Genomic DNA, 25,888 nt, shown 5'->3' with positions numbered 1-25,888 from the left:
TGGGATTCTCTCATGCACTCACATTCTCACCAGCAGGTGTGACAGAAGAAAAACATAACATTGCAGTTTAGAGATTTGCTATATCCAGAAAGAAAATATGTCACTGTCTGAAGTATATATAACCCAACAAAAAACAGGGCAGATTTCCCAACAGTTTCAGACAAGTCAGTTTTTCATCAAATACTATTGCATGAAAAAACAAGTTAGCTTGGGAGGTCTAGCTTGGCAGTTTGGATATCCAGCACCCAAACTGTTAACAGCTCTGAGAGCTGCTTAAGAATCATATCTTCACAGTTGTAAGCTCAGGTGTCCTATGTATAGTCAATGGCCACTGAAGGGCACTATAAGGTCACAAGGAAACAAAAATCTATTAACTACCTTGTCAAAATTACAAAAAAGAATTAAATGTAATTTTATGGGGGAGCCTGTTCATCTGAGATATTTTTCTGACTAATAAATACATGTCCCCTGGATCTGTAGTAGTGACAGGATCAAAAAAGAAGCCACTTTCCCGTTAGTGGGTACATTTCTTTGCATGTGGCAGGCTCTGATTTTTTTTTTTTAAAGTTTCAAGTAAACCAAGCAGGTTGGGGGCATATTTATGCATTTCTTGTCTTGCAGCACGAGTTGCCAGTGTGAAACATGATCTTAAAGTAATCACAAAGCATAGGCCTTAATAAAAGGGTTAGTCTTTCTCCTTTCTGTAAACACCTTGTTTCTCATTTTTCACTTTTTATCCGATAAATAGGTGAAACGAGGGAAGGAGTGCTGGCAATATTTATATATGTTTGTTGCTCTTTTAGTTCCTGATGTTGAAATCTTCCAACTGTTCCTCTTAAAACACTTCACAACATGTAAGAATAATGAGTATCAGTCTTGACTGTGAAAATGCTTGGGTTTTGCATTCTCCATTAATCTAATGTAAATCATTGGAGTTTAAAAGGCTGATCCTCATATATCTCTTCTGTAGGAGTTGGGCTGCATTACCTAGGAGGGCTGAGCAATGAAGACTGCTACTGGATCTTCTCACAATTGCCATTTCTAACCAGTCAGTTCAGCTGCATATCTGTCTGTAAGAGGGCAACGCAGACCTTTGACACTACTGTCCAGTTGAGTCAGACTTACAGGACTTGGCCCGCCACTAGAACAGGCAATATTATTTAACAGACTTTAAAAGAGGATCTTTTTTCAAAGAAAAGTGTAAATTAAATGGATTTACCAGGAAAAGTAGAGTTTGTTAAGGAGTGAAGTGCTCAAAAAATTAACAGGAAAATCTTCATGTTAAAAACTTGAGCTGCAGAAGTAGAATTTTACCCCATTTTGAATCCTTCTGAAGTACTGATGAAATCCTTTGATGTTCTCAAAACTACTTGGGAACTCTCAATTAGCCTGATCAGAGTCTTCCTTTCAAAACAGGTAGGTAAAAGAGAGTCCCAAAAAAAATCTCAGAATAGAGCATTAGTTGTGCCAGACTTGAAAAATAATCACTTGTTTGCCTCCATTTTATCAGAATACAGGCTGCTCTCCTTGGAATCTTCTCTGTGGTTAGGCTGTACTGTCTGGAGGACAGTAACAAGAGTAAGTCAGTCCAACTGATGAAATCAGAGCAGGTTGGAACAGAGCAATAATTCTTGCACGTGAAAATCCTCACTGATGTGTCTAGTTAGAAATTACTGCTTGAAATGAATGTGAGAAAGATCCTTTGCATATCAGCCAACTCTATAGAGTCTTTTGTAGGAAACAGAAAAACACAAAAATGATTATTTTTTATAAAGTGTTTTTACCTAGGTATCACAAAGACCGGGTCATGAGAAAAGTAGAAGGAACAAAAATGCTAGTCCTATTTTCTAAGTCACAATAATAGCAATAAAGTGTCAAACATTGATTTAGATGTTGTCCTTCAAAGAGGAAAGGTTGAGATACTCTGCACTTATTAATGGCCTGAGTTGAATAGTGAGTACATAAGCTTTTATCAACTCAAGATTCTGCACCACACAAACAATACTGTTGACAAAACAGTTGTAGAGCCGATTGCCAAGTAAAGCAGTTACATGTAATATGTTCACCAAGGCCACCCTTTCAGAAAGAAAAGCAGGGTGGAAGAAAGACAGCAAATTGCAGATCACAGAATAGCATTTGTTATTTTGAGATAGGCGCATGACCCTAGAAAGGTCAGGCTGAGTAAACTGCAGGGTAAATCCTGCACTGGATCCCACTCCAGATTGTTTTTTCTTTTTGCTTTTTAACCTTATAAAATATTTTACTTTCTTGGGATGGACTGTAACCTCTGGGGGAAAAACACTTTGAGTACAATTATCTTTTTCTTACTGAATCATTTCAATACTTTGTAATGATATTGATATTTGAGGCAGGGGTTGGGGGGAGAATTTTATTTTTGATCTGATCCTGGGCACCTCAAGAAGGATTTCTCCTCGCCACACATGAAATTTAAGTTGCATAATGGAGCAACTTATATATAGTTGTCACAATGTCACAACATGAGAAGAACCAAGAGCAATACATTCTTCTGGATTGGGATGTAGGGTGCTACCAAATATGGGAAAGAAGAAAATTTCCTGATATTTTAGATGCTGGTATACCATAATATTGGGCTAACCCACTGAAGTAGTAGACTGAATGGCAAAAGCAGCTGGGCAAAATGTATTACATTTTGTTATTAATAGCAACATCACAGGTAGCTGGAACAAAACGAAAAATATGGAATACAATACATCATTTTGTATTGTGATGCATTCTGACAGATTTTGCAAATGGACATAATACATGACTAATTTATAAGAATACACTCTTCAAACACTACTCTTACAATTAAGCTGAAAAACCCCTTCATAGTGCCAATCTTACTAAATAGCATTAGTTACAGACATATATGTACTCTCATAAAAGCATACAAAACAAAAAAAAAGTGTTTGCACCAAAAAGCAACAAAAATAAAAAGAAAGGTAATTTACCTGAACACTAACAGGAGTTCTTTGAGAAGTACTGTTCATACACATAATCACTTGTGGTGCGTATATATTTTGTGCATTTGATCTTTTGTTCCACAGTATCCACTGTGGCTGCATAAGCACCCTTATTGTTCTTGTGCTCTGCTTCAAAAGAATAAAGAGTAGAGGGCTATCCCAATCAAAATTCTCTACCATGGAATCTGATGGATATGGGACTCTGAAGCAGAGGGGAAGGAAGGGAGTGTCATGAAGTACATATATGTACAACACCGCTTCAGAACTCAAGTTACTGTATAGGTAATTCACTTTTCTTTTTCCTTGGCGAGATTGCCTACATACATGTTTCATGTACGGTGACTTTCAGGCAATGGTTCAATGTAATGGGGGCAGGACTAGGAGACTTAAAGACTCGACTACAGTACTTGCAAAAACAGCATCCGATTTACAGCTTCAGCATAGTGCAATTCCTTCTGAATGTATTACAGGACCCAGGTGGGTTTTTTTACATATATCCAGGATGGAAATAATCTTCAGAGATGCCATGATTCGTGAAGTCTTGTGGACTCAGCTGTGATGGTAGCAAGTAGATCTATTTTAGCCACCTTATAAGACTTTTGCACATTCTGATATTCTTCTGGATAGTTTTTATGATATGGCGGATTCCCCTTTTCATACTTTCTGTACTGTTACAAATAGTATTTGTATAGATCTGAAAGGCTTACTCCTTTGCAAGTGAAATACCAGTGCCCTTGTAACATTCAAAATACTAACTTAGCACCTTCCTTAGAAGAGCAGATGAAATGCAGGCAAATGAATCTATTAGTTCAGATGAAAATTTGTAACAGTTTAAAAAAAAGAAAACTTTGGATGTTTCATGAGGGATATTTCAGTTGGAGAGAAAAACTGTAGAAAATAGACCTGTCTTTGAAGCCGGGATTTCACTAACTTCCCACCAATGTGACTGAGCTATAAGTGAGGCAAGGATCTCTTAAGGTGATAGCTTTTACTGGACCAACAATGTAGTCGGGATCAAATTAGACAAGCTTTCAGATGTCTTGCATTTGGAAGCTTGTCTAATTTTATCCCAGCTACATGGTTGGTTAATTGAGTCTGCTGGACCATGGTATAGGCACAGTCCTTAGACTTATGACACACATGGTTCCTGAAAACCGTGTCTTAATTCAAAACATTGTAACTTGGAACCAATTTTCTCATAAGAAACAATGTTATAAATGGGGGATTGGTTCCTGAACCAAGGACCGATGCCCTATTTTCACCAAAAATACCCCAGAATTTTGTACTCTATCAATTATAGATGAGTAATATAGCTACATTAATGTACTTATATTGTAAATAGCAATCATATTGATTTGGAAGGACTTCTTTGAGGTGACTTTGCTGGACTTTTTGAAGGGTTCTTGGCTGGAGTCTTCTCAGGAGTTTTGGCAGCAGGTTTTTGTGGAGTCGTCTGCTTTGTTAAAGAAAGTGTCCAAGGAAGTTTGGACAGATATTCTCCAGGGAGGTGAGTGACGCAGCAAATTTGTTCGATGGCATGGCGCCACATCGGATCAAGCGTTGTAAAGTCAAAAATGACGTTGTAACTTTGAAACAGGGCGTCAATTTATAAAAATTGTAAGTGTAAAACATTGTAACTTGAAATGTTGTAAGTCGAGGACTGCCTGTAATTACTGCACTCCAGCCAGTCTCTAGGTCTCATGTATCAGCATCCCTGTGTTTCAAAAAGGCAGCAGGGTGCTTTAAATAAGGCTTGTCATTGAGCTTTAGCTCAAGTGTCCCCACTGACATCTTAAGCACGGGGATGCTGATGCACAAGATGCTGTGGCACTTTAATTAAAGTGGCTTTCAGAGCTACTCTGATTAAATCACCCACTCCCAGAGCACATGTAAAAATGCCCCTAATGACCTGTGGAATTTTAAATTTTCTGCTGATAATAAAGAGAAAATCTTGTTCATTTTGTCAAACAGATCATCCTATAGAATTTTTTTCTACTATGTAGAGGTACAACAGGACTTGTCTCAGTCTGACATCTATGCAACAGCCAGCAAATGAGATAGAGGAGTTGTAGGTCTCAGTGAAGACTACTTCCTTTGGGTTCCACCTGCAGGTTTAGAATTAGGAGCAGTGTCCTGAGTTGGCAGAATTACCATTTCAATATATAGGGAATAGAAATGGTTTTAACCACACCAGTGCTAGAAGATGTTGTGAAGGACTAAACCTTTTTTGTCTTCCACTTACAACTGAGGTAGAAGCATTTCCTCAGTTTGTCCAAAAAGCTATTTAGCAGCCCTAGTATACTTAACAGAAGGAGATTTGATGCAGTATATATCAAATTCTATAACCTTCCTGCCTCTTGGTATATGAGACAAATCTCACCACTTTTTACCTATTTATGTAAAATACAGTTGCCATTTTGTCTTTCATAATTTGGACTGGTTGATTTTGATGCAGCAGGAATGCTCTGCAAGCTCTGCAAATCAAAGTTAAGTTTATCCATACAATCAAGCTGATTTATATATTGTCCAAAAGTTCTGCCCTCATGTTGATTTATTATGGCTCCCCATTCCAATAGTTAGTGATCCATTACTTATAGTTTAGATCAGAAAAGGAAGTGTTAATGGCATTCCTTTGCATGCATTTCTGGTCTTCCACTAATTCAAGAGAGGAGAACCAGTTGCAACATATGTAGGAGGAATGTTCAACTGATGTTTGCTGAGAATATATGCCACCTTTAACCAGCCCGACATGCACTAGAAGTGTATTTATCACAGGCAATGGACAGATGTAATATTTGGAGTATTCCAAATGCCTACAAAACCCTCCAAACAGCAAGTGGACAGAAGTCAATCCTCTGTGGAGGTGGGGAGGAATGGTCTACAGGACCAAGCAACTCTCTGTTATACCCCCTGGCGGGAGAACATACTTCTGCATGCCATCACAGTGATTTTGAAGTGCTCCAGCAGGAGACTTCATACCTCTCTGTGGTCTGAAGTGCTTCAAACTTAAAGCTTTAGGTATCTGTCTGTCCATGGCCAGAAATTTCAAAATGGCCACATTCTCAAATTTGTCTTGACAAATAATTCAAGAAATCCTATTTGGCCAACAGGGCCTGCTAATCTGTAATTCTAAATTGCAAATCGTGTATGATTTGTGACCAAATAAATACAAACCTTTTCATATTGTTTTATATTGCTGCCCTGATTTCTTGTTTGTATTCATAATCTCAGGATGCATGCGTTTAAAAAAAAAAAGCACAGTGGCAAAGGACACAGTGCTTCTATATGCTTTCCAGGATTGGGATATGCCATACTATGGGTCCTCCATAAATTTTTTGGTGGGTTCAATACAGTATTCTGGGGAGGCTACTCTCCAAGTAAAAGATGACTAAAGAACATCAGTTAGTTTGTAGAAGGATTATTATGCCTCTCCAACAGGTATTTCTTCAATCCTCCTGAGGATATCTTTAAAACCTTTAAAATTATCTAGAGATGATATGATAGATCGGACTACAGCCTCATCTGGATTTAATTGTAGTGCTTTGTAAGTTAGCTGAACGTGGTAGACCATCTTCACTTGGCTCCTCAACATGAGTGAGTGAGGACATTACTTAATCTGGGATAGCCTGAATAAGTGACACAGAGGAAGACCTATGGTAAAAAAGAAGAAGTTTTAGATTATAGGGATCCCATAATTCAAATACAGCCATATTTTTGTATCAGACAATGCACCAGAAACTAAAAACACGGTATAGGAAACAGTGATCCATGTCTGGAATGGCAGCTGGCACAGAACCTACCTCAGGAAAAAACTGCCTTGGTGACTAACCAAGGCAGCAGATGTCCTACGACTGTATGAGTCTCTCTCGCACTGTCTTTATCATCATAGGCTGAAGAAAATGGTAATAAAAAAGGGTAAATGATGGAGGTAGAAGAAAAAACTGTAAATGCTTCAGCAGCAGCAGTATATGTAGCTTGACTCTGACATGTATATTGGAATTGCAGATGACAATGGACCCATAACAAAAGATATTAATTAAAAAAAAAAGTATCAGAAGATCATGGTTTTGCAATGCTTGTAGGTTTCCCAGTACAGTACTATATAAATTATTGGGTGCGAGGCAAACAGTGGAGCTGCAGTGAAAAGGAATGGCACTGATGGTACCAACTGTAATGAGAACTAGTATATCCAATACCAGAATAAGTCATATTCTGAAGTGAAATAATTGTACCAGATATCAATGGACAATCACTTAAGGGAAAACTACTTTAGTTATACAAATCTTTAAGAGTACAAGTTTATGAAATACAAGAAAGAAAATAGACAAGAAACTGTATTACTCTGAACAAAATCTTCATGTCCACCTACCTCAGTGAACTGCACAGGAAAAAAACCCCACACATTCAGAAAGTAAAATTTGTATGTATAACATCATGGCAGAGCATGTGATGAGAAACATGTTGGTATCACCAAGAATTAATTACACAGTAGGCAAAACAGATGTTGAACATCACGAAAAGCCCACAATACTGCCAAAGTTAATAGAATAAGTACAGATGCAACCAATTCAACTGTCTAAAATCAGCTGAACTAATTGGTGCATTTAAAAGAAGCATACCACAGAAAAGCAATAAAAATCACTCACAAAATCATTGCCTTATGATACAATTGTTTCCTATATAAAAGCAACCATGTCTGGAATGAAATCAAAATAAATTTTGGGGTAAAATGATACACATCACAGGTGTAATCTTTTTAGCAAATTGCCTGCATCTAAATGTCTGTTGCAAAAATACAGACAGATTGGAGAATACAAAGGACATGCGAAGTGCAAGACTAATCCTACAAGAAAAAACTACTGTAATTGAATACACAGTTCTGTCCAACCATAACTAACATGATTTAATTGAATTATTTCAGAGAGCAAGAGGAAAAAAAACCCTTGAGAACAAAGCTAAATTCAAGAGAAACACTTTTCTTCACATTCCTGGAATTTATTGACCATTTTGATAACATATGATAAATCATCAACAAAAAACATGGAAAGTATCTGTATTTCTATTGCTGCCTACAGGACTGTGGAACTAGTTTTCCACTAGTATAGAATGATATACATGGACTCTCCCATAAAAGTCTGGAACATCCTAGACTCATCCTTCACTCCTTCAGATTTTTTTCTGTTATCTTCTGTGTTATCACTTATACTTGCATGACATCATTTTTAAAAGGGTATCCATATATATAAACCAGCTATTCTCTACATCAATAGTACCTCATGTATGCAAGGGCTCTAGGTTGCAACAAGGAAGAATACCAATGAATAATAGTTGAATTGTCAAATTTATTACAAAATACTATATTCTCCCACTTTTTCCTCTGGATTAAACCATATGGTAATTTTGTTGCATTCTAGAAACTTGGGGAAAGAAAAGGAAGGGAAATCATTGTAGCAAGTGTTAAACAGAATGCCAAGAAGCAAAAGAGAAAAGGAAGAACAGTTTAAAGACTGAGAAACTGATAATTTCTCTTTCTAATAGCTACCGGGCTATTGAAACTTCTTTGTTAGTCTAAGTTTGGCATCTCAAACACCCCTAGACATGGTGGAAATTGTGAAGAGGCTTGTGTGCTACTAATGACTTCAAGAGGGATGCTGTTTGGAGTTTTGTAATCCTGGTAGGATCAACCGCGGCAGCAAGGCTGAGAGCAAGGTTTGCAGGCTAACAGCAACCCAAAAATAAAAATAAAAGTCCCCAGTGGCAGAGCAGATTATGTCACAATGGCTAAAAAGCCCGACGAAGGCTGCAGCAAAATAGTTGTTGTGGTTGTCTCGGTTTTCCTGGCTGTCAGATTAAGGTTTCCTTCCTCTGAACTACTGTGTGGTTGCTGATGTGAAATGGCATCCCCACATTAAAAGAAGACAGGCACAAGCATCTTCCCTCAATAACAAGTCCTACAGTGATGGAGGCAGATATTAGCGATTCCCGGAAGCCCCAGAGGGATAGCTTAGTCTGTGCTTGGCTGATAGCGTGGTTATGCTAAAGAAACTATACATCATGGCTGTCAACCTTTTGAATTTCTTTTGGTTTGTCCTCCCACCACCTGTTCTTTCACTTATGAATTTTTCTCTGGGTCTCAGCTTTAATGTTCCGAGCTCTGAAGGCTCTCCTTTTTTCTGTCAATGAAATCTTGAATTTCCCTATCATCCTCATTGAACCAGTGTTTCTTTGTGGCGAAGCCTGTGTGCACCTCATGGATTCTTTGAGTGCCTCATGGATAGCTTTCTTGAGGCTCTCTCAGTGATAAGTGCTGTTAAGATGATCAGGGAAGTTGGAGGGTTTCTAACTGAGATAGTGCTAGAGATGATAGCTTTTAGCAGGGTTTTCCAAGCACTCAGTACTGAACTTCCTTTTTGGTTGCTGCTTTTCTTTAATATAAATGGACATGACAGAAAGTATCAAATGATGATCCACCCAGCAGTTGTCTGCCCTGTCATAGCTCTGGCTATGTGATGTACCTAGGCATGAGCTCTGACACTGCGATCTACCTAGGCATGAGTTAAATGTCAATCATGTGCCACTGTTTTGAGTAGGGATGCATCCATGATGTCTTCCATTTGTTGCTTTGGTGATGAGACCATGTTTTGAACACCTGTTCAGGAGAGAAATTCCATTTGAATTGACTTTCTCATCTGTTCCTTTCCAAGTGCTCCTTTCTATAACTCAGACTTCCTGCATACTCAAACACTGAAACTGCCCACAAGAATGATCTTATTTTCTTTTGGGACAGATGACAGGACTTCAATGAGTTGAGAAAAGAATTCTTTTGTTTCATTATTTGTAACAGGGTTGGGGGATAGGTACCGGTAGCTGTTGCATAGTGGCTGTGGTCAGTTAAAGATGAAGAATCGTAAGACACTCACTGATCCCAACTGGACATTTTGGCATCTGGTCCTGACAGCAAAACCAATGCTGTGGATGTGTCTGTCCTTTCAGCTTTTCCTTTCCTTACCATTTAGCAGTTTACACAGGATGCTATCATGGGATACCACTGTACTTCAGTTGTTGCAGATTACTACATATTGGTTCACTGCATTGCCTAACGGCATTCAATACTGGATACATAAGCACTAAAAATGTTTTGAAGCGAGTCAAGGCAAAAGGTGTCTGCAATTTTGTTCTTGTAGAAGATTAAATGGGGCAAGGCTACTACCAAATGGTCTCTACATCATACATAAATCAGCAGTATGACTCAAAACCAAAAACTCCTATGGTATTGGGGCAAAATCTTTGACAGCTGTAAGTAACTTCATTTTAAAAAGATTAACAAGAAGTTTGAACCCATAAGCAACTCCCCTGATACTTCACTTCTCCTTTGGAACTCTGCCTCCTAATGTCAGTCTTGTCATCATCATTCTACCGATGTGTCACACAGCAGCTGTAAGATGCATCTTCCTCTGCCTACTTCCAATCCAAACATTCAGCAAGAAGAAAGCACTTGAAGAAACAGACATGGAAACATAGCTAAGAAATCATTCTCCCTTTCCTATCTTGCTTTCCTATAATAAAGGGGCTCCCAAATGATCACTTGTAGGGCCAAATGAAGTCCACAAGCCCCTTTGATGCTATCTACACCCAAAACTGCCCTTCTGAAACAGCCCTTCAGAAACAAAACTGAGTGTCTCGGCTCTCATACTTAAATGTAAAATAAAATATCTGGTGGTACAATAATACAGTACAACTAAAGTGTTGACACAGCAAAGAATCTGCTGACTCAACTTTATCATACACATCCTTCCTCTCTAACCATCCCAAAAAGAGTTCATTAAAATAATTTGTCAGGTCAAAATTAAATTACCAATGACCCTCAAGCTTACTGGGAAATATTGAAGTCAGATACATCAGTGAAGTCCATTTCAAGAAAAACAAAAACAAAAAAACAAAATCCTTCCAGTGCAAAGACAGGATTCATATACAAACCAGAACTGTGTTTTAATCTTAAGGAAGTGTTTTGTTTTATACATTAAAATGCATCTTCTCTTCCCTCAATATCTTATCCAGGCAGTGCAGAGATCAGTATTACTTCAACTGTTAAAAATGTGAAGGTATGTGAAAGATGCATTTTAAAAATAAATGTACACATTTTATAATCATGCACTAGCATATAACAATGATTATAAAATACTGATGTCAATCTTTATTAGCTCAAACAGTTATTTATTACATAAGCAGTTGTCAGATTTCTAGCAAGTAATTTAATAACCATACTATTAATGTCACACCATTAATCCTAATACCCCTATAAGACAAAGGTGTTCTTTTGTTTAAATAAATAGATGTTATTTATAGTAAGCATAAGAAGATGTGCTGCAATTATTTTGGCCAAGTAGACAGCATATTCTCTGGGTTGCTTTGGCAGAGAACAGAGAAATCCTGTTTATATATAATTGAAAGGATTTTGATAGCCTTTTTGGTTAAAAATTGTTCTCTTGGGATCTGATCCAAAGTTTTTTCAGTAACTTGAATGGAACTTCAATTGGGCCTGTAATCCTTTCCAGACAATTTAGAAATGCCACCACTATCCATGTGTTGTTCTTGATGTGGAATTCAAAGATGTTCTTGGTTTCAGTGGCACTACTAAATGATTTTGAAGAACTATAGGAGTCTTAAAAATGTTAGGGACAATTGTTCAGGAAAAACGGAGAGAGTTAAGATTGCTGCCCTGCTCAGTTGCTTTGATTTAAACATTCAGAATCCTAACCTGAGTCTGAAACATGGATCTGACCACAATACTGGCAAAGAACTGTTAAAATTGATTTTTAAGCATGGGTAAAATGAGACAACTACCAATTGAAATGTCTTGAAAATGACCTAGAACAGGGATTTGAAACCTATGGCCTGTGAACTGAATATGGCCTGTTGAACTGGGACCTTGGCAGCATTTGGTGGGTGAGAGGAGCCTCATCAGTGCAGGGCTCCACTTGTACTGAAGTATGGCAGTGGGGAATTTAAGTTACCCATGCAACACTGCAGCTAAGCAGCACAGAAAAGCAGCAGTAACTGTCATGGCTGGGGATGCAAAGGATGATAAGTCATCTTCATAAGCATCCTGAAATCTGCGCAGCAGTCTGCCTCTCTTTCTAGACCCTTCATGAGCTTCAGAGTACAGCACATTCTTCGGGATCCTGTGATCTAGCATTTGCTTGACATGACCAAGCCACCTGAGTCTTTTCTTACTAATCAACATTCCCATGGAAGACATATCAGCATGATTTAACACTTTCACATTTGTTACCCTGTCTTGCTATCTTATTCAAAGAATTTTATGCAGGCATCTGATATGAAAGCTGTTTAGTCTTCTGAATGTTTAGCATAGGTTGTCCCTGTTTCTGAGCCACATAGAAGAGTGGATAAAACACATGTCTTATAAATACGGATTTTCACTAGGGCTGTATGAAGCTTTGGTCGCTGATTCAATTCGGAAGAGATTCGGCTCGATTCAGCGGCCAAATCTCCGAATCCGAATTGAATCAGGAGACCCTTTAATCTCTCCAAATCAATTTGGAGAGATGCGACGATTCCGCCATAGACACAGCTTTATATGTTTTTTTCTACGCACCTTGAGGTATCAGGCATAGCTCATGAACAATGAGATGGTGGAGCAGACGGAGCATCCCACGGGAGCACAGGAGGGTCCCCCATGCACTTGGCGGCAGCGGACACAGAAGTGGACCAGAAGTACTGGGAGGTCCCCCAGCTCAGCGTACTTCCAGTCCACTTCCAGGTCCTCCGCTGAGTGTGCGGGGGACCTCCCTGTGCTCTCATGGGATGCTTCATCTGCCCCAATATCTCAGCATTCACGAGCCATGCCTGGTACCTGGAGGTACATAGGAAAAACATATAAAGCTGCATCTATGGCCAAATTGCTGATTCTCTGAATCATAATCGAATCTTCAGATTCAGCTGAATTGAATTGGGACGGTGAATCAAATCACTGCCCCCCAAATTGGGCCGAATCCGAATCAAATACTGCCCACTTCACACACCCCTAATTTTCACTGTAGTTGACAATTTGTTATTGTTTTAGGCTCTATCTTGCAAAAGACCAAGGTTCCTGGCTGCTTTGCTGATTCTGCTAGTGAGCTCAACATCAAGATCTACGGTGCTGGTAACAGTAGAGCCAAGGCAGAAAAACTGATCAGCAACATTCAGATGAGTACTATCTAGGGTGATTATCTGGAAATGGTTCTGAAGAGCCTTGGTGCGAGCTTACTGCTAGCCCCAAGATCTTGCATGAGCCTGAGAACTTGGTAATGAGCATCAACACTGTGAGCCACAAGGGCTGCACCATCTGCAAACAACAGGTCCCTTACAATGATTTCCTCCACCTTTGCCTTAGCTCTGAACCTTGCAATGTTAAACTGTCCTCCATCATGTCTAGTGCTGAGATAATCACCCTCTCAAACATTACAGAATGCATGTTGAAGCAGGAATGAGAAGTATATGTTAAACAACGTGGGAGCGGTATGCATCCCTGCAACAAATTTACATTCCTTTTAAACATACAGATTCACATATCTGCCTCTCCTGTATGACAGTTTGACTAGCCAAGTGTCAAGCTTCTAGCTCTTCTTTTAAAATATTGCTTTATCATTGCCTGGTGAGACCCAGGCTCCCTGCACCATTAAACAACCCAAGTAAAATTCTCAGTCATTAACTCTTCTAAGTGTGAACAGTTGAGCGCTGCTCAAGTTAATTACTATGATACTGACACAACCTTGGCTGAAATAGAAAGATGCATCAAAATTACATTTATATCAAAGAGTATAACAATTCAGATATGAGAACAATAGAATTGAACACTGCTTTGCATTAGCAGTGTCACTAGCTACAACTAGAGACTAAACACCAGAGTAAACCTAATTTGGGAGAATATCTATGCGTTCCACACTGTGAACTCCTAGAAGTAACTTTGACTGGGGTAAATCCACGACACACAGCTCTGACAGTTAAAAATCTTCTGCTAATTTCCAACCTACATTTATTCACGGACAGTTTACATCAGCCATTCCTGTCCCAACAGTGCCTCTAAACTTAAATAATTATTTTCCTTCCTTGGTATCAAATTATATCCTTTTCTCGGGGAAACTCCAAGATTAAAGAAGTTTCTGTATCGCATACTTTTAGTGCAAATTCTGGAGACCTCTATTCAATAGTCATGTGCTGCAGCCCAAAATTTTGAAACCCACAAGGGCTTCTCTGCCACTTCAAAGGGGCCAGGCCTATATGAAGCCTTAAACTCACAAGGTTCTAGGTGCCAGCACAGCACTCAAAACCCTGAACTACAGAATAGGTCAGGACCCTAGGCACCCCAGGGTTTCATGATCCCCTGGTTGAGAATCACTGCTTTAGAGGGAGAGCATTGAACCAAATATACCTGCAGTGATGCATCCCCTATTCAATACCCTTCCCTGGAATCCACCATCATTGGTTTAGGGATGCCACGGAAAACACTTCCAATTGTTCTGCTCAACAGCTATGACTATCTTTCATCCATTAATTTGTCTCGTTCTGTTTAAACCTGGCTGTGCTGTCTGCCTCTACCACCTCCTGTGTTACATAAACAAGTACTTTCTCTTGTTAGTTTTAAACCTGTCACTTATTTCAGTAGGTGCCCACTAGTTCCAGTATTTTGGGACTTGGCGAATAACAGTTCCCTGTTCATTTTGTCCACAGCCTGCATGATTTTATAGACCCCTATCATATCCCTCCTCAGCCTTCTCCTTCCCAAACTGAAGAGTCTTTACCTTTTTGGGGGTCTCTCCTGGTATGGAAACTGCTCCATGCCCCTCATCATTTTGGTCGCCCTTATCTGTACCTTTTCTAATTCTATTACATCTTTTTTGACATGTGGGGACCAGAACTGTACACAATGTTCAAGATGTGGGTGCACTATGGATTTGCATAACAGCACGATGATGTGCTCTATTTTGTTTTCAATTCCTTTCTTAATTATGTCCAACATTTTATTGGCTTTTTTGGTTGCTGCTGTACGCTGAACTGATATTTTTGGAGAACCATCTACTGTGACTCCCAAAATCTCTTTCCTGAGGTAACAGCTAGGTCAGAAACTTGCACTGAGTACTTATTTAGTTCAGGTTATTTTTCCTCATGTGCATGACCTTGGACTTGTCAATACTGAAGTGCATCTGTCATTTTTTGTGCCCGCTCATTTAGCTTGGTGAGATCTTTCTGCGGCTCCTCTCCATCAGTTTGAGATGCATGCTATGTTGGCATCCACTAGTCTTCTGGCACAGAAGCCATTTGTAAGGATAGGATGCATACTATTTCCAGAAGTTCTTCAATTTCACCTTTGAGTTCCCTCAGAACTCTCAGGTGAATGCCTTCTGGTCCTAGTTACTTATTAGTATTTATCAATTTGTTCTAAAATGTCTTCTTTTGTCACTTCAAAGTGGTCCAACTTTTCAGACCAATTTACTAGACAGCATTGATCTGGTACGAGAATTTCCCCTGTATCTTCTGCAGGAAACACTGATGCAAAGAATTCATTTAGCTTCTCTACTTTATCATCGCTGAGTACACCTGTTACACCTTGGTTATCTAATGGTCCCACTGATTCTCTACCTGCCTTCCTGATTCTGATGTATTAAAAAAAAAATATGATTAATTTTAGGCTCTTTTGCTAGATGCTCTTCAAATTCTTTTTTTGGGCTGTGTTCTTTTACTTTTACATTTAACCTGCCAGAGTTTGTGGGCTTTCCTGTTTTCCTCATTTGGTCTTGTCTTCTATTTTTTGAGGAATGCCTTTTTGCCTTGAATGGACTCGTGAACTCTGCTATTAAACCATACAGGGGTTTTATTAATTCAGTTGCTACCGTTTTTGATTTGTGGTATCCATTTTTCCTGAGCTTCTAATATGGTATTTTTAAACAGCTTCCAAATTGCTTGTAGGCTTTTTACATTTTTGACTACTCCTTTAAACTTCTTTCTAACCATCTTACTCATTTTTGTGTTATTTCCCTTCCTAAAATTATATATTGGCATGGTGGACTTTTTTGGCTTACTCCCCCTCGCCAGAATGTTGACTGTGCTTATGTTACAGTTGCTATGACAGACTGGATCACCCACAAATATATCTTGAACCAGGTCCTGGGTGTTGTTCAGGATAAGGTCTAGAATTGCTTTTCCTCTTGTGGGTTCTAAGATGAATTGTTTTAGAAAGTAGTCTTTTATCACATCCAGAAATTTTCTTTCCATCTTGCTCTGATGAGGTGCTTACCCAGTTTATATGAGGATAGTTGAAGACTCCCATTATTATTACTTCTCCCATTTTAGCAGCTTCTCTAATTTCCCTAAGCATTTCATAATCCCCTTTACCTTCCTGATCAGGTGGTTGGTAGTACAATCCTAGTACTATATTCTTTTTATTCAAGTATGGAATTTCTACCACAGGTAGAAAGTTTTCCTTTCAGATAGGATTTTTATTCTGCTATGTGATTGCTTTCATTTATTACCACTTGCAAATCAATTATGCTAAAAAAATTAAATGAATTATCTATCCACTGGTTTACAGAAAATAAAAGCTCAACATAAAAAAACACGTTTAGTAGAAAGATTTTAAAAGCAAAAATTCCAAACTCTTCGTTAGGTAAGCTGTACACTATCTCTCCTCTCAGTGGCCACATCAAATAGAAAGCAGAGCACTCACTCTCTTATGTAATGGCATTCTAGAATTCATGGCAGCAAAATGAACATTTTTGTCTCCATAAGGGAAAAATTAGGGAAAAAATTCAAAACACTGAAAAAAAAGTTTAAAAAAAGAAAAAAACAGAGGAAGGGAAAATGCAAATTTATTGCCATTTCTCAACCCCATGAAACAAAACATCAAAATGGAAAAAATCTGGTTTTACCTGTTAATGTAATTCTATTGTTTTGCTTAAACCTAGCTCTCAATGCTTTCTAGTCTCAGGAGAGTTCACTCACAGGTGCCACAGTATGTTGTCAACAGTCGCATTAATCTCTTTGACAGGTTTTAGCAAAGGGTTTTGAACTCAGATACTAATCTAAAAAAAAACCCAAAACCTTGCAAGAAGTAACTAGTGGCTGAGATTGCTGGCACATAGTCAGCAGTGCTGTCTTCACAATTCTTAATCTCTTGCTTGTAAAGGGCACCAATGTGCTTCTCTGCCAAGCAGGCAGCTGAGTACACCTGAGGTAGTGTCCTGGAGAACACTATCCCTGATTGAGCACAAAGCCATACAGAGAGGAATGGAACCTTCTTTCCACTTTTAAAAGGTCTCAAGGTTCCTAGTGGCTTTTTCCCAGTCAAAATATCAATGTATAATTAGGAAGCATTGTGATACTTGACGTGCTGCCTAATTCTGGTGTAAATAAGAGTTTGCCAAGGGGTAAATATGGGAAGCAGTGTTTTCAAAACTGCAGAGTACTTTTATACAATTTGGAAAGCAAGAATCAAAGACTCCTGGATTCTTTTTAATGTTTGCCAGAAGGAAGCAAAGATGACTTAGTCTTGTGTGTGTGTGTGTGTGTGTGTGTGTGTGTGTTATTCAAACCTGTTCTAAATGAAACTACAAAGTGAAAAAAATTAAACAAATGCAAAAGTGTCTATCAGGGGATCCACTGCCCCATTCTAAATGTTAACTGTGTTCTCAGGCTAAGCTTCTGTAGAGGTTACAGTAGCAAGCCTTCTCTATAGGGTGCTATCTTCTGATCTAATAAAAGAGGAGGTAATCCCTTAACCTTTTTAATGCCATAAACATCAGTCACCTAGAAATGACAGATTCCATTTGTGTACAAGAACTGTCATATCAAATAAAAAAGGCCATCTATCTTGGCATTCCAGACTGCCTGTTATGCTTTGGAGGAAGGGAAAACCAATACCTATAGTCTTTAATAATACCAACCTGTGTTCATAAAAGAAAGAGAAATTCCTTTAGCATTTTGACAGAGCATTCTTCCCTCAAAAATGTAACATTTTTGCTTTGCTTCTCGACATGCAACCCTACAAATATTAACAGAGATATTCAGACTTTTTTAAAGGCTTTGTTAAAACTAAAGATAACGATGCTGCCAGATTAGAAGAATGTTAGCTAAAAAAAACAAACAACAAACCTCTCAAAAGTTCTAAAACAAGGAAATAGCGGAGTTTAAGCCTGTGCCTCTCTAGTGAGGCACCCAAATTACCTTGGACTCTGTCCCTGCAGAGGAATATCAAACTTCTTTATGGAAGGCTTAAAGGGGGAGGGGGGGGAACAGAGCTACAGAGAAAACCCTAAAGGTCAGTCGGGATAAAGAAACACCCTGGTGAACCTTCTTATGGTAAGTAGGGGTTCTGCGCTTCTATAAACAGCAGTAGGTCCACAAGGATACTGCGCATGAATAAGGAGCCTTGAGATGTGAAGTTCCCTCCTCTATACACACTTCTCAATTAGTCTTAAGTGACCTGTTGGAGCTCTTCTGATGTTTCTTGGAATCCAATTACACTTTGTACTCACTCTGCAAGGAAAATGGCAGAAACTTGTTTTTAAACAGAGGCTTATGACTCCTCTGTTTCCAGTGTATGAAATTAAATTTGTTAAGAACTGGAATTCTATAATGCAGTCCTCAAATGAAAAGATATTTCATATTAGACAACTATACTATGCACTTGCACTCAAACTAGTCCAGTAATTTTTTCTCTTCATCCCACCTTTTGTGCTATGCAATGACAAATATTAAAATATAAGAACCATGAAAAATCTCCTAAGTCTTTCTTTCCTGAAGAAGTTCATATTTAGACTACATCAACCTGTATGTTACTTCTCCTTCCCTGTTGTGCTTATTTCAATATGTAAATTGCATAAAAGAAACATGAAGTTGGACTGTTTATTCATCATTCCTGTTCTTTTCTGTGTGTATCCTGGGAGGGAACAGTTTAGGGGATACTTTAACCAGTTTATCACATCCTGAGTAGCAATACGGCCACATTCATACAATTAATAGTGGAATAAAACAGGGAATAAGCCACAAAATTATTACGCATATTATGTATAATACTTTTGTGGCCATTTCCCATTCCACCTTATATTGAATATGTGGCTGGTGTGCTCCTGGGACTGGAAACTCTAGATCAGCTGACTGGCCTCCCAGTTATTGGTGCACCAGCAATAAAGCAAGAATATGTTTTGATCCCCAATCCTACAATCACACCTTCTGCCATGCACATGTGGTATGACAGGAGGCATGACTGCTGGGATTGGGAAGCAGACCCTATAAGCCTTTAACTGAACTTCTGTCAGCAGCCTACGATAAACAATAAATTGGGTTTTGAAACCAATGATGCGTAGTACTGCTTACAGCAAATCTTGAATTTAATTTTCTTGACAATATAGCTTCAAAATTAACTTCTGTATTAATTTTGAGGTTTTGAAAATGTTAAAGATGAGTTAAATGGCATGGAAGCGATTCTATAACTATGGCTCCAAAATCTTCATTGCAAATCACTAATGATTTATTTACACCTTCCCTTCTGAACTTCAAACAGAAACTATGCCATCCTCATCATTTGCTTCACTTGAGTTTCCAAAGTCTAGACACGCTCCTTATTATAATATGAAAGCTAATAACTGTGCAGTGACCACAGTTACTTGGAGGATGTTGGGCATGTAAAATACAATATGGGTGCAATGCTAGAGGACTGAAATGCAGCAATGTCCTTTTAATTTTATCAAAAAACTTCCACAGTCCTGGAGCAGCAGGGTAAAGAGAATATCCATTCTTCCCTCAGATATCAACCCATGAATGTCTATTTAATTAAATTTCACCATGGTATGTTTCCAGGACAAGATAGTATTTCCTGTGTTTATAGTTGTTTTTCAATAAGTTAGTAGCTGATTTGTCAGTTTCTTGAAGCAAGTTTTATATGTTGCCCTTTTCTACTCGGGCTTACCAGGCTATTTTGTCATTCTGTTTATAGGCCAGACACTCGTTAACCTCACAAATCTCTGGAGAATTGTGGTTTTAAGGGAACCCAGAAGGGAGAGACAAATTTAGAAATACATTTATCCAGTTCACTAAAATTGAGACATTATGGTTTTCATTCTTCCCCCGGTTCTCCCCCCACTCCTCAAAATGCCAAATTTCCATCGTCCGAGCTCCCTGAATAAACGAACACTTTGTTACTGGACTCAGGAAGAAAGAAACCACATGCCTGTTAGGGACGGAGACAGAAAGAGTGGAATATATGCTTGGAGGCATGTTTATTCGGTTGGATTGCAGATGACCAGCACAGGAACGTGGAGATTGTATTTTTAAGCATTTCATAATACCTTATTATTAATTCCAGCCAAAACCACCCAGACCAAAATTATCTGAAATTGGTGCTTGTGTGTCCTGACCGAAACCCAACAATGCATGTATATAAAGTATCTATTTTCCTCCTGGGTTTAATTTTTTTTTTAATCGATTAGCATGTAATGGCCCTTACAGACCCAGGAGAAAGACAGACTTCCCTGGAAAATGAATCAAAATGCAACATTTGGTAAATTTACTTTCAGAAAACAAAAATGTTAGTCTAAGAGAAAGAGAAAGAGAGGCTGCAACAGGAGAGTTCGTCCAAAGGAAAGGGCTTTTATTGGAGCTGTCACTTGTCATTAAACACTCCATATTTTACCTTAGTCTGATATTTTCAGTAGTCTAAAGACTTTTTTCATCCCTGAAAGAAAGCATTCCCTTCAGCCTTCTGTGAACATGGGGAGTCTTTAAAATATGAGCCCACCCAAATGTGAAGCTAGTATCTAGGTGACAGCGAGCTGAGTAGGAAGATGGCACACAGATAACTAATGGCTTGGTTTCAGTGAACTTTTGGTGTTTGTTTAATCTATGAAAACCTTACTTAATATGAACTCACAGGGGTAAAAGAGAAACATTTCTTTCTCAGAACAGGAAGTTGGTAAGTTATTGCTAGCTCATGGATTTAACTGGTTACTTATATTCAGATTCTAATTTTACATCTGAACAGGTGAACAATGCTACTTCATATTTTCTACAATATTTTTAGAAAAATATTGCTTGTGGTCTCTCTCTTGCACAAATATTATGTAACAAGACTAAGGAAAATGAATCTAACTGCTTACAGGATGAGTAAGACCACAGTTCTCTGTAAAAGATCCTATACAATTCTTAGACAATTTTAGACAGAAAGAAGCATCTTTCCTTGACCCGATGCTTGATTTCTGAGCAAAAGCTTGTTTCCTAATGTCCTTCTCACCAACACTGTACAAATCCTCAGTAATGTAACTGCTGGGATGAAAATGAGTTTGACCAATAATTACCAAGTGTGTAAACTTTGGTGGTGAGTTCACAAAAGAAAAAATTCTGCATAGAAAACCAATAATCAATGAACAGTGTCATTTTCTGTCCAAAAATGCCATCAATTTTAGTTTGTAAATGAAAAGCCTAGAACTAGAATAAAGAAGAAATTTTAGCTTACTTTTTCCTCACGTGTTTCTTTGAGAAGAGGAGGAAAGCAGAAAGAAGTAGTGCCAAAAAGAAGGAAACCAAGTGAGAAAAAACAATTCTAATGCAAAAATTTGTGCTGTTTGAACATAAGTTGTCACATAATTAAGTCTTTGTGGATTTCTGTAGCATTGTGTCCACAGACCCCATTAGCTGCTGCAGAAATCCAACATGCCAGGATTTTTAAAAGTCTAGAGTCATGAAATCATTCTCTGCACTTGGAACTTAACCCTTTCAGTACACAGTGCACTGCATACAAGACTGGCACTGAAGGAAAAACCACAAGATGGTGTTGCCAAGAACGTTGCACACAAACATATGTTTCTGTGGTTCTTTCTACAACATTTGAAGGGTTGAAACTATCCCATCAAGTTTCCGCAGACTACAGCAAAGAACTGCCTGTTTAATTTAAGTAGGGGATTTAACTTCCAGTAATCTACTACAATTCTGTCTTAAGTTTTTATTAGTTAAGTAATATCAAATACCTGCCAATAATAAAAATCTTAACATTCTAAAAATTGCTTAACATTACAGCAATTATATCAAGTAAAGCAAAAGAGTTCAAAATAAAGAGTTCAAAATAAAAATATTTAAGGATCTAAAAGGGCAGACTATTTCTTCGCACTATCTCTGTTATCCAGGAAAGAAAAAGGAATTATTTTTAACTGAAATTACTTTGCTACACTAAAGCAATTAAAACATTTAAAACATTTTGAACAACTCCATTCTCTATAGTCCCTGCATCGTAACAGCTTAGCAAGTAACATCCCAACACCTAATTGTTCAGTTTGACATAACTTCTGATGCTAGTATCAAAATTCAGCACGTGGAAAAATATTTCACTTAGTTTCAAACCTACGGTTTTATTTCGCTAATAACATTGTGGGGGGGGCTGGAGATAACACAGTTGTGACAAGTGGTGAGAGCACAGTGATTTCATAGGTAAAGGGAAATGTGTGACATATATGTGAGTATATCTGGAGCTGATGAGGAGTATGGGTAATATTCATTGCTAAGTGGAAGCTCTGGGTAAGAAAACAGGAATGTCCAGGTAATCCACAATACAATTCTATTGCCACAGCAATACTGATGAAAGTGTGCTTCTCACTCTTCACTTAATGGAGAATAAGGTTCAAAGCTTTGTGAAAATGCCCCAGAACAATGAAAGTTCTTAGAATCAGCAACTATGCAGAAATCAACATTCCAATTTCAATTCCCATATGATAAAATAATTTGTGCCCCCCTTTAGAGGAACAGCTGAATCCCTATATTTTTACTTACAAAAATGGATAAAGCTGCAGAAGAAAAATGGGTCATAGGCCGCCAGAGGTTGGTATCCGCGAAGCTCTGTTGGGTAAAACTGTTATGCTAAACACAAAACATTTCTTTTATTATGAAATATGTCCAAAAAGAAAGCAGCAGGTAAAGCAGAGAGAGAAGCAAAAGAAGACTGTATCAGCTGTATCTCTCCAACATATATTTTCATGTTACCTGAAGTTGTTGGGAACTGTCATTGAGATTGTCCTCCCTCCGCCTAGCCTCTTCTAACATCTGTGCACTCTTCTTTTTCTCTACTTGTTCTTTGTGTTTCAGGTTTGCTACTTTCTTATTTTGGTCTTTGACTTGCCTATAAAAGAAAGAACATACACTCACAGTCCAGCTCAGAATATTTGCTTTTCAGTTATTTTGATTCTTAGGTGCCTTGGGCCTAAAATTGGTGGAAAGTCCAGAAACAATCCCATTCATACTATAGGAGTCTACAAATTTCCCTCAAGTGTCAACATGATCATTTTACTTACCTCTATTAAGAGAAACAACTGGAAATTCCTGAAATAATCTCTGTCTGTATCACTATATTGAAAAAAAATTAAAACTCTTACATTAGTAGGAGCTGCTGAACTAAGACATACCTATCTGCTGGTGACTAGTTAGGGTGAGTTGCATACTGGACTGCATAAACAGGTAGACCATATAAACTAAAGAAACAGCTCATACTGGCTTGGGTACCACCATACTTTATCCAAGGTAAGGATGGATAAAAGGAGGAATAACAAAATATGAAATACAACTAAAATATACAGGATCAAATATGAATTCCAGCAGCAAAGCTTTTTCTTCCTAACCTTTGTTTACTAGATTTTGTGGGATTCCACCCCCACCCCTCCCCCTTTCTCTTATGGAGACAAGAAAGATAGATCATACTATTTCAGAAAGTGTGCATAATTTCCTTTTTCACTTGTGTCTGTTAATTATTCTGGATAGTCGTGGCAACTACTATTGCCTGCAGAAAAGGTTTGGCCTTTCTGGACATTAAGACACATGGAGTATTGAACCTAATTACAGACCCTTTAATCCATGTCTCCTGACCACAGAGAATTTAAATCTAAACTTTCTGGTCCAATCAAAACAAAATAGTCCAGCTTTGCTTCCTCAGCCCTTTTCTCCATAGTTATATCTGGAGTTGGGACTCTGGAAGAAAAAGACTGATTCTTTAGTCCCAAGCCTCCTCCCCAAATATCATACAACTAGCATAAAGAGCTCTCTAATTTATCATTTAGAAAAGAGAATCACAAACTACCTTTCCCTCTTTGGTGCATCACACACCCACCCACACAGAGGGAGAAGAGTGGCTTCTGACGGCATTTCTGAAATACACTTAGAACAAGTCAGAAACAATTTTGACTCTTTGTTGTCATGTAAGGAATTTGTACTCAATCCCTAGGTTATATGAATTAGGTGGGAGCAGGAAAACTGTAGGTAGTACATTTTCTTTGGTGCTGAATAGACTTGAGTCATTGCTGAGAACAGAACAGTGTTGCTGACCTCCAGAAATATCTCTTATAGGTCTTCTCAACAAAAGGAGGTGCACTGAGGGATCAGGAAGGGATTACCCTTTGCAAATTATGTTAAAGAATCTTCAGCATACCTAATTAATGCCTTTTCCAAAAAGCTGATCTGACCCAGGATATTTCTTATATGCAGTAATGTAACTGGTAATCTGTTCTGGGCTAATACCATATTTTGGTACTAGAGACCACTTTGAAAGCAGACTTGCTCAGTGATTAAACAATTTACCTGGCACTACACCAAACTACAGTTCTGTTAGTACTGTAAAACAGACATCAAAATTAGAGCTAATTTTTAACAGCAAACGAAAAAAAATAAACCCAACATGTGAGTTTATTTTGATGCACTGAGTCAGTTCCTACATTCCATTAAATGTAGATGTATAGATTAATTTTGATGTATTTGCATAACTTGATTTATCAGCTGGAAAACTATCCCTTGTTATTACAATCTGCTCGAGCAATCTGGACTACAAGGATTAATGAACTCACACTGCTGGTTAAAATAGGTATCCTCAGACTCCAAAAATCTCTTTTGAAGAGCAGACCGATTAAATAGATTTTTGACACAGAGCCTGTTGCATGGAGCCCGAGCCAAAATACTAAGTCTTGATAAGAAATTAGCCCACATATTGTGTACAGGAGTGTCTTCTTTGGCAAGCCCTCACAGTCGAAGATGACTGTCTTCCATGATTGTCTTATTTGTGGATCTGAAGATGGCTGATGAGGCCTATCTGGGATTCACAGAGTCTACTGAAGCCAACATATATTTCTATGTGGGGTGGGTAGTGCTGGATTCTTGATTTGGTCTGAGACATGCTGTTTCTGCAGCTTGTGCTTTTCCATCTCCTGTTGTTGTCATGAGGTTTCAAATCCTGAGAACCCTGCAGCAGACTCTTCCTTCATTTGGGGTGGTCCTGGGCGATAGCATTTTTTTAAAGTTGGTTTTAAAGATGTCCCTGAAATGCTTTCTTTGCCCTCCTCTTGAGTGTACACCTTGTCTGAGCTGGGAGAATAAAACCTGCTTCAGGAGTCTGGAATTGGACATCTGGATGACATGGCTGGCCCAAATGAAGTTGATGTTATATGATCACCACCTCAGTACTCGTGGTCTTTGCTTGCAGGAGTATGCTAACACCGATACATCTGTCTTTCCATTGGATTTAGAGGACCTTCTTCAGGCCATGTTGATGGTACCTCTGCAACAACTTTAGGTAGGTGTCTCCTGCACGTTGGCCATGTCTCAGCTCTGTACAGCAAGGTGGGGATCATGACTGTTTAATAAACCATGAGCTTGGTTTTGGATCTGATGTTGTGCTCTTTGAACACCCATTTCTTCAGGTGACCAAAGGCTGTACTTGCACATTGCCTCAAATGTTGGATTTCTTCATTGATGTCAGCTTTCTGTGAGCGATGGCCTCCGAGGTATGGAAAATACTCAGTTCTCCTCCAGAATTTCACCATGGTTCTGGATTACAGGAGCTGGGGACTGTTCATTAGGAGCTCGTTGGTGGAGAACATTAG

At 38.4% G+C, this 25,888-nt stretch overlaps 1 protein-coding gene across 9 annotated transcripts in view; it reads right to left on the bottom strand.

Annotated features, from left to right (window-relative positions):
• ERC1 (ELKS/RAB6-interacting/CAST family member 1) overlaps positions 1-25,888 on the bottom strand; it is a 490,045-nt gene that overhangs the window by 213,730 nt on the left and 250,427 nt on the right. For all 9 annotated transcript variants that reach the window (XM_059726510.1, XM_059726512.1, XM_059726507.1 and 6 more), the window contains one exon: positions 23,010-23,145. In XM_059726510.1, coding sequence (XP_059582493.1) covers positions 23,010-23,145 — 136 coding nt within the window. The remainder of the gene's footprint in view (positions 1-23,009; positions 23,146-25,888) is intronic.

This window comes from Alligator mississippiensis, chromosome 4, assembly GCF_030867095.1.
Source record: "Alligator mississippiensis isolate rAllMis1 chromosome 4, rAllMis1, whole genome shotgun sequence".
NCBI lineage: Eukaryota > Metazoa > Chordata > Crocodylia > Alligatoridae > Alligator > Alligator mississippiensis.
The sequence above is the reverse complement of the archived record's forward strand: the minus strand, read 5'-3'. Positions and strand labels throughout refer to the sequence as shown.